The sequence below is a fragment of the Pelecanus crispus genome, chromosome 6, assembly GCF_030463565.1.
Source record: "Pelecanus crispus isolate bPelCri1 chromosome 6, bPelCri1.pri, whole genome shotgun sequence".
Lineage (NCBI taxonomy): Eukaryota > Metazoa > Chordata > Aves > Pelecaniformes > Pelecanidae > Pelecanus > Pelecanus crispus.
The window spans coordinates 43,166,594-43,182,715 of record NC_134648.1 but is presented as its reverse complement, the minus strand read 5'-3'; the positions used below and the strand labels follow the sequence as shown (position 1 = coordinate 43,182,715).

At 34.5% G+C, this 16,122-nt stretch overlaps 1 protein-coding gene across 3 annotated transcripts in view; it reads left to right on the top strand.

Moving 5' to 3' along the window:
• Nucleotides 1–16,122, top strand: part of STRN3 (striatin 3) — a 69,129-nt gene that overhangs the window by 25,183 nt on the left and 27,824 nt on the right. The window contains exons 3-8 of one of the 3 annotated variants that reach the window (XM_075713372.1): nt 1,262–1,335; nt 2,815–2,896; nt 3,198–3,377; nt 3,851–3,983; nt 5,614–5,755; nt 11,313–11,423. In XM_075713372.1, coding sequence (XP_075569487.1) covers nt 1,262–1,335; nt 2,815–2,896; nt 3,198–3,377; nt 3,851–3,983; nt 5,614–5,755; nt 11,313–11,423 — 722 coding nt within the window. The remainder of the gene's footprint in view (nt 1–1,261; nt 1,336–2,814; nt 2,897–3,197; nt 3,378–3,850; nt 3,984–5,613; nt 5,756–11,312; nt 11,424–16,122) is intronic. The other 2 variants (XM_075713374.1, XM_075713373.1) reach the window with 2 other exon arrangements.

Genomic DNA, 16,122 nt, shown 5'->3' with positions numbered 1-16,122 from the left:
AGCAGAAACTTCCATACTTCAGAAGAAAATCTTCTATGCCATCAAATAGATCAGGCAGCATTTGAGATGAACTTTTACCTTCAATTTGGAAAAACTTGCACCAGTGGCTCAGCCATTTGAGAAGATTTGTTGGAAAACCTTGGTTTTGTCTAGCACAGATTCCATTATGTATCTTTTCTGGAGAAGTTTCATATTTGAGAGTAGTCTTTAAAATTGGTGGGACTAGATGTAGTTTAGTTACTCTGAAAACTTCGGTCAAATGTTTAATTTAGAATTACGAAGACAGCTGTATTTTATAGAGACTTCTTTAAAAGGTGGCTGCTAACTTTTTTACAGAGATCTTTCACCTTGGCTATACTGCAGAACATCTAGAGCTCTTTTCCCCTTAGATTTTGAGTATTTTTGCAGAGATCTATGAGACAAAAGTCAAATTGTGAAATGTCTAGGATAAAGTTAGAGAATTCCAAGATATAGGTGTAGGTAGTAGTTCATGTGATACTCCTACAGGTAAAGGGAGCTGAAGTCATTTTGTTGGGCAGCTTGGGTAGAGAATAAGATTTGGAAGGCTCATGCATACCTGCATGGAAATAGTATCATCAAGAGTGATTTTTTTAAAAAGCGGTGGAGAAGAAGTTAGGGGATCAGAGATCAGGAGGTGGGAAGGAGTGAGGCATGTTTGCATAGGTGGACTGAGCAGGAATTGAAAGTTAAGCCTCCAGCCAATAAGGAAGAGAAGATCAGTAAGAGAATGTATGTGATGAGGGAATGTAGCACTCTAACATTGGTCCTTCAGAGGGAAAGATCTCAAAGCAAAGACAGAGCAGGAGAGAAATTGAAGTGGAGATTGAAGGTGGCAAATAGGCAGTGATCCTAAATGTGAGGTTCATTCATCATTGTGCAGTTGGCTAGCTACGACAGTGCTACAATTAAAAAATAATCTCTGCTAAATAGTTGAATCTACTGATTTTTTTAAAGGTTTTCTTTAGTAGCTGACACACATGAAAAAAGCCCACGTTCTTGGAGAACATACTAAACTCTCATCTATAAGCTATTTGACAATTGTGAATAATTGTAAGAAGGTTATCTTAAAAGTGTGTTCTTAAGACTAGAAATAATTGTGTGATGCAATAATTATCACAACAGTCTTATTTGGATAAATTGTATTGTGTTAGTATGGTTGTTTTAAATGGGAATGGTAGAATGTTTTGAGTTGATAAAAGTATTGTATGCTGCTTTGTTAAACATTTGCATACTTTTTCAGGGCAAAATATCATAAATTAAAATATGGCACAGAATTGAACCAAGGTGACTTGAAAATGCCAACTTTTGAATCAGGTAACTTTTTTACAATAGCCTGTTTTAGTATAATTTGTTTATACACTGTTCTAGATTTGCTCTGGTCAATTTATTGCAGCTTTCATTCCCCCCCCTTGGTGTGTTATAGAGAAGATGTCTAGCAAAAGGCTTGGTATTGGGTAAACATTTTTTAATCTGAAAATCAAAATTAGTTGACTTTTTTTGAAAGAGCTCTGAATGTCAAAGAAAGCTTTATTTAAAGTTACACAATTCCTTATTTAGCTGCTGATTCTCATTATTGCTTATAATACCCCTCCTTGAAGGATTTAATTTTTTTTTGCCATTGTGCCATCCATCCAGAAGGAAAGCAAAGTGCAGAGTAAACATAAGACATACTGTTGGGTTTCGGTGCTTTTACAGGATGCTAGTTTTTAAAGAATAAGAAAAAAAAAAATTGTACTGCATTGGCCTGGAAAAGTTTTGTTGAGAGACTGTTTTTATCTTAAATCAAGGAAAAAACTCCTAAGAGAAGAATTAGGCTATCCTTATAGGTACTCTGGAGTTCATCTGATTTTGTAATGTAGATATAAAGTTGATCATAACAGTTTTGTTCTTCACAATATCGCAGATAGAGGAAAGCATTCTTTCGTGACACCATTGGACTATTTAATAAGCAGAATTGCACGCGGCTCCTCTGGAAATGCAGGTCTTTGGGAAGTCATACTGTTGGCCTGTATTTGTGTGATGTGCCTTAAAATTGTGGCCTACATATTGTTATTCACACACCCACCTCCCCCATCCACCCCCTTTGGGTTGGTTTGTTTGTTTTCTGCTTTAGAAGTGCCACATTTTGGGTACTTTATACCTGGTTGAAACTAGAGTTCATTATTCGTATTTCTTGCTTGATGGGATTTTTCATATGTGTTTAAAAGCAGTATAAGTTAGATATTAAAATCCTTAAACTATTAGTTTGTACCATGTTTTATAGTCTTTGCCATAGTAAAAGAGCAGTGGGTCTAGATTTTAATTGTTGATAGTAAACTGATGTGATAAACTTGAAATGTTTGCTTTCTCTAAATGCTGATATATGTCACTGCTTCTCTTATTTTAACTATATTTTCCATGTTGCTTTCTAAGCACCTCTGCTTTGTGAAAGAGATATAGCCTGTTTTCTTAGCAGTAACACTTAAGCTGACAAGGGCAAAGTTTTCTTTTGTGTACAAGTTAAATATTTTTCTAATTCCTTTTCTGCATTTAAGGGGTCAGGATTTTTTAACTGATTCTGTTCTGTTAAATTATTTGTTTTATGCTTCAGCAAAGAATTAGGAAAAAAATATTTTTAAATCAAAAAAATACTGCATAAGACTGCACCTAATTTAAAGCTTTTTTTTTTAAGATTTGCTTTTAGTTTCATTGGTGTCTTGTAAAAAGTAAATTGATCTCCTAAAAAACAAACAAAAAAACCCCAACCCAAACCAGAACAAAAATCCCACCCAACTATGACACTATATCTTTCAGAAGAAACCAAAGATACGGAGGTTCCCGCAGTACCTCAAAATAGCCAATTGACCTGGAAGCAAGGCAGACAGTTACTAAGACAGTAAGTAACACTGTTGAATATTGGTCTATTCAAACTTTTCCCTGAAGTATGAGGAGCTGTATATATGTTTACTTTATGAAATGGAGTAATTGAGGTGTGCAAATAGTGGTTCACTTTTCAGGACTTGGTAGTCTTGAGCTTTAAGCAGTACAGATTAAGTTTTTTTCTATATCAGATGGATAGCGATGAAGCTTATTTTCCATAAATGATGTAACAGTGGCATTATTTTTTAACAATCAATGCCAATTTCTTTCCTTTTCCCTCAAATATGCTTTCCCCTTTCTTCTCTTAATGCATCTAGGTATCTTCAGGAAGTAGGTTATACAGATACAATATTGGATGTACGCTCCCAGCGGGTAAGGTCTTTGCTTGGGCTCTCCAATTCGGAACCAAACGGTTCGGTAGAGACAAAGAACTTGGAACAAATCCTCAATGGGGGTGAATCTCCTTCATCAAAACAAAAGGGACAGGAAATCAAACGGTAAGTGAAGAGATAAGAAATGCATAAAGTATAAGTATGTTTTGCTTAGTCATTGATATGTACTGGTCAGTTCACATTGAACTTTCAATTCTAGAGTCTCTGAACACCTGTGAGTGTAGATGACTGAATGATTATGAACTTAACTGAAATTGATTATACGTAGGAACATATGTATCTATATTACATACATATATGTATACTACACTTATATACAGAAAAATATATAGTGTATTGAATGTGAATTTATGTCATATAACCACTTTGGAGTTGTTATTTTAAGGAAAGATTCTGTTGAGTGGTGCTTTTATAATAAGGAATTGGGCAGCTGTAGAAACTTCTTCATACAACTATTTCTGTTGTTTTGCTAGTTTTAAAGCTTTTAAGCTGTTTGGTGGCAATTGCATTTAATCTGATTAATTCTCTAAAATCTCTTCAGCAAGTAAAAAGGATTCTCTGTTAATGTGTTTATGTAGGAATTCTGGTGATGTTCTTGAAACATTTAACTTCTTGGAAAATGCAGATGATAGTGATGAAGAAGAGGAGAGTGACATGATAGAAGATATTGCAGAAGGAAAAGAAAAGCACCGGATAAATAAGAAACACAAAGTAAAAGACTTTTTTTAATTTTTTTTTTTAATTATAAATGTGTCATGTTAAAATGTTTGTTGTTGTACCTTCATTATCTGAATGGATTGTAAGGAGATGCATTATTGGTAAATTTGGTGGTTTAGTAATGTATTACCTTGAAAACTTAAACCCAAACAACCAACCTGTTTGCAAAAGTGAATTAGTTGCTGAAAGAGATGACTGATTTGGCCATCTCAGCTTCTTTGCATACTTTGAGTGACTTATGAGGCAAATTTAGCACAATACAATGTGCATCCTTTCTGAATTTTGGAGAAGGTAGGGACAGTTCCTTAGAAGAAACTGAATTAAGTAATGGGAAAAAAAATCAGTTCCGTGCCAAATATGTTTTTAGTTCTTCCTTTTATGCAGCTTTTTACTAAAAATGTTAAGAGCCTGGCAGAGACTTGTCTCCAGTAACCTTCTGTTTAAGGTTCAATTAAGTTTTGTTCTATTTTATTTTCCTCTTTAATTTTTCATTCTGTGAGCAGCTTTCTAGATAGGATAGACTACATTCCTGTTCCTTGTTAGTTCTTTCTCTTCTGTACTGGAAGAGTCTCCCTGCCACTGGGGTTTCTTCATGTAAAGAGGTTGATCTATGAACATTGTACTGACAGTTTTATTACTTCTTGCTCAGCAGAGTGTTCTGTAGCATGGCTCCTCTGGCTGCACTGAATTTTCTTAAATAGCTAGCAGCATTAGCTTGGCTTGACACAAGTCATAATCTCCCAACTTGACTTGTCAGGAAGGGTTTTCCACCATACCTTTGGGTATTAACTTGTATTTCTGGTAAATGTATTAATCAAGCAATTGGTTAAATCTTTTTTTGTTCTAAGGCAGTAGATAGTCTGATAAAAAGATTATCTAATAAGTAAATCAGAAGCACATATGAAGATAGTAGTGTCATTTTTTGACTCTTGACAAAGCTTGTTTTTTATAGAAAGCAGAAGGATAATTTATAGTTATTGCTGTAAAATTTGTCTCTTTCTGCAAAAGTGTAAGAATATTGTGCAAATCATAGCAACATAACATAAGCCCGTGTGGTAATTTTATTCACCTGCCGAATGAAAGAAAATTTTCACTGATGCTTTGGTAGGGGGATTGTTTGTTTTGTGTAAGGTGAAGGTGTGGTAGAACTAGTAAAACAAGACTTTTCTGAAAACATATTTTCCAAGCTTATGCTTAACACTGAAGTAGAACTGGAAGGCAAAAGGGAAGAAAGGCTTCTGGACCAGTGGAAAACACAGTTTGTTTGTAAAGCTTCTCTGCAGACCTGTTGATGTTGCAAGAAAAACAACAAGATTTTTCAATTGATATATTTTAAATAAAAAATGAAGACTAGGATGTATGGCATTGTTTTTGTTGCTAAAGCTAGTGTCAGTATTCTTTTCATTTCATAATGATCACTAGACTGTGTTGTGTGCTCTTTTTTTTTTATAAGCAGCTCTATATCTGACTGTATCTTAGTGTCTTTTTCTGCATTTCATGTTGAAAAAAGTTTTCCCCTGCAACCGAGTACTCAGTGAGAGTAATCTATACCAATTCTAACGTAAATATTTGAGTAGAAAACTGTTTGTGATTCAAATGCAGAAAAATGTTTATCTACTTCCAGATTGGTAATGAAGGTTTAGCTGCTGACCTTACAGATGACCCTGATACTGAAGAAGCTTTGAAAGAATTTGATTTTTTAGTGACAGCTGAAGATGGTGAGGGAGCTGGAGAAGCTCGAAGTTCAGGAGATGGAACAGAGTGGGGTAAGATGCTAACAAACACATTTAGAAGTAACGGAATACTTGTTCGTGATAGTACATAAGAGTTGCAATACCTTACTAAGGTGGTGTGGATGTGTGGATGATTGTGATGATCAAATGCTGATGCTTAGATGATAGCGTATTGGATGCTGGAACTTTCTCATAGATGTGCTGTTGTAGTTGGCACACATACAGTTATAGTTAACATTTGGTTTGGTTTTCATTCCAAAACTAAAAGAGGAGAATTTTTTTCTTTAATAAGAAAGACTAGGATTCTGAATGTTTTTATACGTGAATTAAATTTGCTTTCAAATCTAGATTTTTGTTTGTTTGTTTTCCTGTTTGTTTCTGATTAGCTTTAAACTTTTTGTGCTCAAGTTGAATGAATATCTTTGGTGTACTTGTAAAAATGGGCAATTAGTATATTTAGTTTTTCTGGCTGAAATTTTAGATGTTATTGCTAATGTGGCTTGCATTCGTGGAATCAAAAAAACCACTTTTGTACCAGCCCTACTTTTTATTTATTTATTTGAATTTTAGAGTAGATAATAAAATAAGTAGATTACTAATTTGATGTGAAACAAAATATGCTAAGTCAGAGCTGGAGCCTACATGTTTCAAAAGAAGAAATTGAAAGAGGGAGAGAATTTGGGTAGGAAAAAGAATAAAGAACTAAGTAATTCACATCTGCCTTGAATTGTCAGATTGACCATCTTAGTTTCTGAACTGTGGTACAAGCAGTTCTGTGGTTACATATTGTAAGTCTTTCATTGTAAGGCCAAAAAGTGCCACTTGATCATATTGTTTCACCATTTTATGTCATCGAGACAATTAATTTGTCATACTTGGATAAACACCTCAGTGAGCAAAAAAAATAGACACATCTACAGAAATCGAAATATAGACACATCTTCCAGGAAAATCATCCAGCCTTGATTTTGAAGGTAGCAAGGATTAGAATGCATTCCTTCCTTTATTTTTAAAACTCAAGTCTTATTTTTAGTTGAAAGATGAAGCTGGACAAACTGTTACCTTTAGTTTTGGTAATACGTATCTTATTTTCAGAAGCTTTTTAGCTGGTTGGTGTTGCTCCCCTTTGAAGGCGATGTTGTTTGATTAGTTCCTTGGTCATCTTTTTATTTAGCCAAACAGGCAAATCTCTCTGTATAAGATGTCTCATAGGCCCTGAAGCCAGGGTTTTGACTTTGTTTGCAACATCCCTTCAGATGTATAGTGATGCAGAAAGTTCTGGTTCTAGCATCAGTCTTAGCACTATTGATACCATAATTCATGCAGTCAAAGATTTATCCATTGTTTCACAGTGGACTGCTGAAACTTACTGAACTAGCTTGTCTGTTGAAATTCCAAATCATTGCTTTCCAAGATTGCTATCCAGTATGTTATATCTCAGGTTGTCTTCTTGGGTAGTTTCCCAGAATGGGGGGATTCTGACTTATTTGCAATGCTGACTTTACAAGTTAAATTTTTAAACGTTTGTTTTTGAGTGGTTCAGTTGCTGTCCCAAACTTAAAACTGAAATGCAATAAAATTTTAAAATCTATTTTAAGAATCAAATTTACCCACCACGCTTTTTAGAGAACAGTTTGAATGTCTTTCATTACAGTTTAAGTGAACCCATAGCAAAAGTGAGGCAGAGCATTTTGGGATTTTGTACACACTTGTGACCGCTTTTTTGTGACAACTGGTTTAACTACAGTAATTCCATTGTTATCAAAATGCTCATGTCTGAGGCAAGGAAGTGGAGAGGAGGAAATAAATGTAAATGTACTTTCATCTTTAAAAGTATGTGTTCTGAGTTTTGCCATATGAGAACAATATCTGTAAGTTTATTGTGTATTTTGTACTAACTTACTATTTAAATGAGTCAGAAGACATACTTCCAACTGTAGAAGCAATGCTTTTTTATAGTGTGTCACCAATTTTAGTACAGCTGTTCTTTCCTTAAATGGATGTTTAAGGATGCAATCTGAGGCCTTGTGGTTAAGTGTCACTTTTTTAAAGATCAGTGTGTAAATTTGAAATATTTAAAGTCAATGCTTCTTTATTACCTATGAAAAATAACATTTCAAATATTGTCCCACTTAAATGGCTTCTAAAATAAAATAATACATTGCCTAAACCAATTTATTTTAGCTTGTTACATTATTTTGAACTCTGTGAAACTGTTACTACTTGAAATCTCCAGGTCCATCCATTTATTTATTTGTTTTTGATGGGGAACTTAATTTAAATGAATACTTGCCATTACTTTCTAAACAATTGCATCAACCATCAACTTTAGTATTTCGGTGATAATTCATATTTTTCTTATCTTTGTAATGTAAATAGTTGCTCTGTTCTATTTTCTCAGCTTTTTTTTCTTCCCGTTTTAGTTTTCCTGTCATTGGCATCCTTCTATCACTTCTTACTCTTGCAAAGATTTAGGCTCTCTGGAAAAAATGAAAATGTTTACATGTGTATTTCTTTATAATGCTTTTATTTAGTATCTGGAAACCAAACTTTTGATGTTTAGGCTCTAAGCCTATTGCCTAGTCTTGCTTTATTATTACTTTCAATACTTAATCGTCAAGATATTATCTGCAGGTCTAACTTTAGATATGCTAAAGTATTTCATCAACAAATTTGATAGTTACATTTTTGCTATTGGAGACTTCTGTAAACCAGCCACTGAGTGTGGAAGCTTGGGTTGCTTTTTTTCCTTCCTATAATACTGTTTTTTATGGACACATTCTTTTTTTCTAAGTGCCTCATTTAATATACTTTGAGTCTTAAATTATTTTCAGACATTGTGATTTAAAGTGTCCTGTCACGCGACATGTTTTACTTAGGAGCAGCTTATCTTCAAAATAGTGAAAGATGAGCAAATTCAAACAGTGTTAAATAAAGTATGCAGCACATTCAAAAAAGAATGTACATTTTTAGATTAAAAATTTATAAATGCCTTGTGGTGGTACAGTATCATCAAGAACAAGATGCATACAGAACTTCTGTTTGCTTAAGCAAACAGGAATAAACACATATTTTTATATCTAATATTACATATTTACAGATATTACATCTTATGTAGTATTTTTATTCTGCTTATTATTTCAATGACTAACTATGTGTTCATCACTGAATTTCTCCTCTCCATGAAACACAAAAGTTCTGTTTGCAGATGGACCATGAGTCAGAGAATGATTGACTGTGCCCAGAATTCTGTGTGGCAGAGTGTGACTGGAATTCAGAGTCTCTTGGGTCATCCTTTAAATAAATTAAGAAGAAAAAACTAAAAAACCTTTAATAGAAAAAAAAATCCTTTCTCCACTAAATGGTATTGGCTAGTAGAAATCCTGGATCCTCTGCGCTGTCCTGATGTCAGTTTAGTGTGGGTTATAAACACTGCAGGCAATTTGAGGAAGTTCACTGCTAAGGGGGGATTACGGAGGTGTTCTGGTTACACATGGCTTTGTTCTAAGCTAAGTATATCTAGGCATACCCGAGAGAAACACTGCTGGGTTTTCCTAAAAATCTTCATTAAAATTCATTTCACAGCCTCTCTGGTTAATCAGAGTTAGTGTTTTATCTAGTTTTCTATTTATGACCTACATCTCAGCAGCTGGTAGCATTGTTTTTGAGTATTTATGATTGCAGGCTTACGTTTTCCTGTTTTCTGTTGACTGAATGAGCCCAGTTCCTTCAAATTCTTTGTCTTGATATCTAAATGCCCTGTTTGTGTTGCAGTCTACAGACATTTTCTAGTGCAGAACACAGACTGGCCATGTTACTTCAATTTTGTCGTCACCATCACTGAATTATGTGGACTACTCCTGGTTTAAGACACCACACCTTTTAAAACATACCTGAATGACAGTTTTGTTGTGGCTTTTGTTTTTTTACAACAGCATTAGATTTCTGTTACATATGTTCAGCTTCTGGTTCAGTTTAATTCCCGAATCCTTCTCTGCAACGCTGCAACCTAGCTGATTATCTTCCTTTTATTAATGGCGCTTTGGATATATTTTTTTTCTTTTAATTTTAATTTGTTCTTAACTGAATTTCCTTTCATTGGGTTTTAGGGATTTTTTTTTTTTTCCTGCTGTTTTTCCTAATTTACTTCCTCTTTTGGTTGGGCATATCCTCTGACTTACCTTTCTGTGCTTCCTGTGTTTCCTGACTAATCACTACTCTTCCCTGTCAGTGTTTTGACCCTGTGATCATAAAGATTGAGGTCTTTGTTTGCAGTTTGGTAGTTGTAGCTGCAGTTTGGTGTAGGATGTTATTGTTCCGTTCCCCTCTCCACAGTTCTTTGTGGACAGCTCAGGGGTCTTTACCATTATGCTTCCCGTTTTATGCCTTTGCCAGCCTTGCTGTTTCTATATTCCACCTCGTTGATCAAGATTGTTTCTCTTTGTCATTGATCGGCCCTATTTGAATGATGGTCTTTCAGCAGATGCATCATTATCCTAGGATATCTTCTCATTCTTTGTCATTTTTTGTCATGAAACATGTACTTGGAATAACTCCTACTTGTTTGCATCCTAAATGCATGTTTCTTCATCTCTGCTGTGTATGGCTCCTCTTGTGCACTTTTATGACTGCAATGGTTTTAACTTCAAAAATTGCTGTTTTATGAAAACACTGCTATTGTAGATATGATTGGAAGTTGGTAATTGAGGAACTTAGTTTTATTATTTTAAGTCTAAAGAATTTGTGAGCATAAGCTTAACTGCCTAGTTGTCTTTTAGCAAAAGTCCTTCTGCAAGCGTTAAATTTACCTTGTCTAAGAAACAAGTTTATCCTTTTACTAGTTCTGTGTTTCCAGAAATATTTGAGATGGATAGTTTAGAGAAGTGGAGACTTGACTTTTCCTGGAGCATAATTAACTGCAATATTTGTCAAACAGAAAAAGACATGTCTTCTGAAACTACTGTGATATGTTGTATTTCTGCTAATTGTAATTTAATTCCTGGAATGCAGTGGGATGTTAACTTACCTATGTGAATTACTTTTCATGTTTGTGTAAAAAGCTGTATTTATAGACTTGTTTCTCTGGTTATATGTAGGACCAAGGTTTCTTTCTTGTGCATGTAGAATGAGTGCGAGAGGATGCATGGTGGTTTTCATGAATAAACTGGCACTGACTTACTCAGCTTGCATTTTCATGAGTGATATAGCATGAATACTTTTATTTGCTTATTCAACACTGGCTGAATAATTTCTTAACACTGTCTTTCTAAAGATGCAGTAATCATTTCTGAACACCAATGAATTTTTGTGTATTTTGAAGTATCTAACATAAACAATCACTTATGAAGCTTAATTTGTTTGCTACTTAGTAACAAATTAACATACAATTTTCAAATGTGTAACTGATTATACAGTGCCTTGGAAAACTGTATGAAATGAGACATAGTACTTAAAACTGAGACTGCACCTTTAAAGTAAAGATTTATTAAGAACTTTTATTAATGCTCTTATACAGCTATGATAGTAAATCACCAACAGCTTGCATTGCCAATTGCTGATTTTTTTTCTTTTAATAATATGCTGCATGTAGACAAAGATGACCTGTCCCCAACTGCTGAGGTTTGGGATGTAGACCAGGGACTAATAAGTAAACTGAAGGAACAGTACAAGAAGGAACGAAAGGGGAAGAAAGGGGTAAAGAGTAAGTGCAGATTCTGAATCTTGTAATGCAACGCTTTTTTTGCCTATCTATATAGAAGACATTTTTTTCTCACAAGTTCTGTTTTTGTTTTTGTTTTTGTTTTTTCATTAAGCATCGTTTTCTGTAACGGGGGCAACCAACTTTAACTTTCTACCTGCTGAATGTGAATATGTGAAAACTTGTGACAGCCATTTCCTAGATGAGAAGTATTGAAAACACATAAAAATTTAAGGTTAAATAGATAAAGAGAGCTAAATGCTTTGAAATGTGAGTGTAAAAATAATAAACAACTGGAATTTGAGGACACTCCTACTCTGAGAAGTTTTCTGAAAAATTTAAACTTTATCTGCTCCTAAAAGTATAATACTGTAGTACTGTTGTGGGTGGGTTTTTTGTTGGGTTTTTTTTTGTTTCTTAACATGAGCTTGAATCAAGCTATAATTGCTGTTTATGGGCGTGTAATTATTTTTACAATCGAAAGCAATGAGAACAAAAAAATGCCTGTAATGTAAATATGAACTTTTTTGTAGCATTGCTTAGGATATTATCTTTATTTTATGGTGCCCTTCACATTTCTGTGCAGTTACCACATTTTGGTTGACACCTCTTTACTCTTTAAGAGTTTTCAGACCGGTTGACCTACTTGAAGTATGTAATTTAAACCAAACTTCAATATTGAAGTACCTGGTAAAAATACTTTTGTAACTTATGTCATCAGCTATACAAAGCTCTTAGTGGACAAAGTTTTATTAAATCAGTGTCACTCCAGACAAGCCCCCTTGATGGCAGTGTTTTTATTTTGGAAGTATATTATAACAGTTTTTATTTAGTAAAAAATTTTTTTTCCTCTATTTGAAAAATTCTGTATGTACTAACTAAATTCAGTGATACTAAAATAACACTTCATGAAGAATTCTGTAATTAAGATTTTAATTTACTTTGTAACATCTAACAAATTAAAATTCAGTCAGCGCATGTTGATTGTTTTTTCAGCAATTTTGCATGACTCGCACGTGCACACACAAATATAAAATCTTTGAAGTAAAGATTTTTACATAGTCTTTGGTTTGATTAGAACTTACAGTAGTAGTCTGGGTGCTAATGGGTATCCTCATTTAACACATAAATCAGCAGTTGACACCAAATTCACATGAAGTATTTTGTAGGGTTAGAAACTTCCTCTTAATACTAAAGTCGACTTTTATTTGAAATTTTCTTATTCAGCTTCACATTTTAGACTTTTAGAAGCACAGTGGCTGCAAAATAACAGCAAATGTTTTGAATTCCGGGGGGAAAAAAATCATTATTTAGGGGATTTTTATATTTCTCTCTCAAAAATTCTGCCTTTAAGTTATTACATGCAGGAAGTTCTTGAAACTGTACTTTTGTTTCAATTCTAATCTTTTTGCACCCACCACACCGGTTAGCTTCTACTTTCTGGCTTGTGCAAGGTAAGCAGCTGTAAAACAGGTACAAGTAGTGTTGTTCTAAGATTATAAAGTCTATGAAAAACTCTTCTCAGGCCTCCAAATTTGTTTTGGTGGCATTATTTTGGCTTGTCTAGAAAGGATTTCTCTTTCCTGCACTCGTTGCTTCCTTGGCTGTTAGGCAATCAAGAATTTCTGTCATCTTTTTGCTTTTCCACCTGTAAACCTTAAAATTTCCAGAAGAGGAGCATAATTCTCACCCATCAAAAATACCTACTTTGACAAAAACTGGCATTTTAATAGTCTACATTGCTGATTAAATTGGTTGTGACCATCATTTAAAATAAATAGTAATTATCTATCTGAAATGTCCAGTTGCAAAATTTAACTTTGCAACATTATTATCAAAACATTCCTTTCTGTCCGCTTTCCTACAGTTGCTGCAAATGGTATAACATTAAGTTTTGTACCACGAATGGTGTGACATGTTTGCCATCAGTTATTACTTGATGTATACTGTCTTTTGACTGTGTGTTCTGCTATCAAAACTTAAAGGAGTATTTTCTTCATCTAAAGCAATTTTGAAACCTGCTTATGTTCACATAAGAGAATATTTGGGAGACAACTGTGTGTCACAATGCTGTGAGGTCGCATAAGTCACTGTTTAGGCTGCCAGGTTTTAAGTTTAAATTCTCCTTTGGGAAACCCTGAGCTCATATAGATAGTTTCACAGGGTGGTTTGTGGGATTTCTGCACTTGTGTCATGTTTGTGATAGTAGTTTCTGATTAAAAATTGCCCTCTCAATCACTGAGCTAATTGAATGAGATAACTCCACACACAGTAAAAATAGCATTTGAGGTTGGACAGGTTTGTTTAAATTCTGTTTATTTGATTTGTAGATGTTTTTTCTCAGCTTTTTAACATTCTGAGACCGAAAATAGTGTCAAAGGCCTTCTTTATTCCTCCTTCTCATGTCTGATCATTCATGAACTTCATTCTGCATATTCATCTCTTACTTTGCTCCTCAGTGTGTTGTCAGACTTCTATCAGACTTTATTTCAAGCAGTATCAGGATTTATAAGCATGGCAGTATATATATCATCATAAAGATCAAATAAACGTGCACTGACTGTCACCTCTTGCAGTAGTTTCAGGACAGCATAATAGGGCAGATATTCACAGGTTCTTTTGTTGGATATGCATCTGGTAACTACCATAATCTGCATTTAGAGTGTTGTCTTCGTAACAGGGTCTTCATAGCCCTGGCCCAGGTATGGTAACTTTAATTCCAAATTTAGAGATAAATAAGTAAACAGAAGCAGATTTGATTCTATTTTGATACTTCTGTAGTCTGCATTCATATGTTTTCTTTTGGGTGGAACACCTTAATTTAGGTTATCTTCTGTCAGAACATACGTTTTCTATGTTTTCATAATGTAATACTTACTCTTTTCTCTTTTTTGGGGGCAGGGGAGTGTCTGTCATGATAGTCACCATGTTCTGTGGAAATACTACTTTCTTATGAAAGGATCTTTAAAAAAAACCCCATCCAACCAAAAAACACCCCACACTTTAATTGCCTTTATAATATCAGCTGTAAAATAACCTAAAACCTGTTTATTGAAGAGTTCTTATATTTAAAAAAAAAAACAAACCCAACCAACCAACCAAAAAAAAAAAAAAAAAACCCAAAAATCAAAACACCACAAATCAACCACAACCTATTCTGGACTTCCTTGTGATAAATAGGTAAGGAGTTAGGATTGATTTCTACAAAACCAGGCTTACCTTTTACAGTAATATGCTGAATTGAAGGCCAGTTTCTTGCCCAAGTTTGATAAGATCAGTTTATAGATACAGTCTGTCACATTTTCAGAACATAATACTGGAGATGATGCATATCACATTTCATACTGTCAGGTCAGAGTCATGTGTTCTTAGCAATTGGAAAAATAGTTTTCACATCTTAAATTGTATGTGTACATTACTGTTGAAATGAAGATCATTTTACTGATTTTCCTTAGTTTCCTTGAAACTTTTTATCATTTTTTACTTTCCTGCTCTTTTCGCTCAGTCTAATTGTTCTGTATTTATGAAACATTATCTGTCCCAATTACTTTGCCAGCCTTCATTTCGGGGAATACAGTGTAGTAGTTGATAGGCATGAAAACAGATTTGGATTTTACTGTCTTCATTAGCATCACCTGTTGATGTAGAAGGATCCCTGTGTTATATTCAGAACTGAGCTATTACATCTTGGAGCTAATAGAAGTCTGCTTATGGCTTCTCAGTCTACGGCTTCTCAGACTACAGCTTTTCAGCACTGACTTTTCAATTACCTTTTTCACTTTTCATCTCTGAAGGAGGATACACTGAAATGGGATTGCAGGTGTTTTGCTTTTGTCCATTACAGGTTCATGTTTACTGATTGGGTGGTTTTGAGGATAAAACACAGTCATCCAGTTTGTGCCTTGAACATAGCTGCTTATGCAGAGACAGCACATTCTTATCCCTTAAAAATCTCTCTAACATTTAAAATACCTCAAGAATTATATGAAGGTACACTGGCACTTATTTGAAAGCAGAAATCTGCACAGTCTTCTGTGGTGGTGGCACAGTCTTGAATATTGACATTTTTCAGCATGAAATACAGAGAAGTTGTTGGGAACAGTAACTGCTCTTTTGTAAATTTCAGAAAGAAGTTTTTCTCTGTACTGAGGGCTGTTCTGAGGTTATGCCTGAAAGACAAGAAGTGACTAAACATACTGAAAAACATTAAAAGACAAGGCTGGCAGTCCCCTAATCACTAAATGACTGACTGGTTCAAGGCAGCAGAGCAGGGGGACTACTTCTAGTTACTTCAGAGTGTACTCTGAGACAAACTTCTCATGTCCGTAAGTTTGGTGTGAAAGCACCTCCAAAAGATGCTTTCATTTTGGATGTGAATAAGAGTTCATAAGCCATATTTGGCATTTTCCATCCGTATGGAACAGTTCGTGCATATCGACATGGAGAAGACAACTGGGTTTTCGTCTGGAAAGTAAAGGGTATATTAGACAGTTTAGGGTACCAGTCATGACTTATATCATGTCATTTATTGATTGCTTTATAATATCTTCAAGAATGTATCTGCTGCTGGTCACTGTAGGTGGCTGGCTGATGGCCAACTGGAATAAAGAAAAAAGCAAGCTTTGTGGTCTGTGTGGTAGAGACCTGGCCATTTTAAGAATGACTTTTTTTATGTGAGATCTTATCTGCTGACTGCAATTAA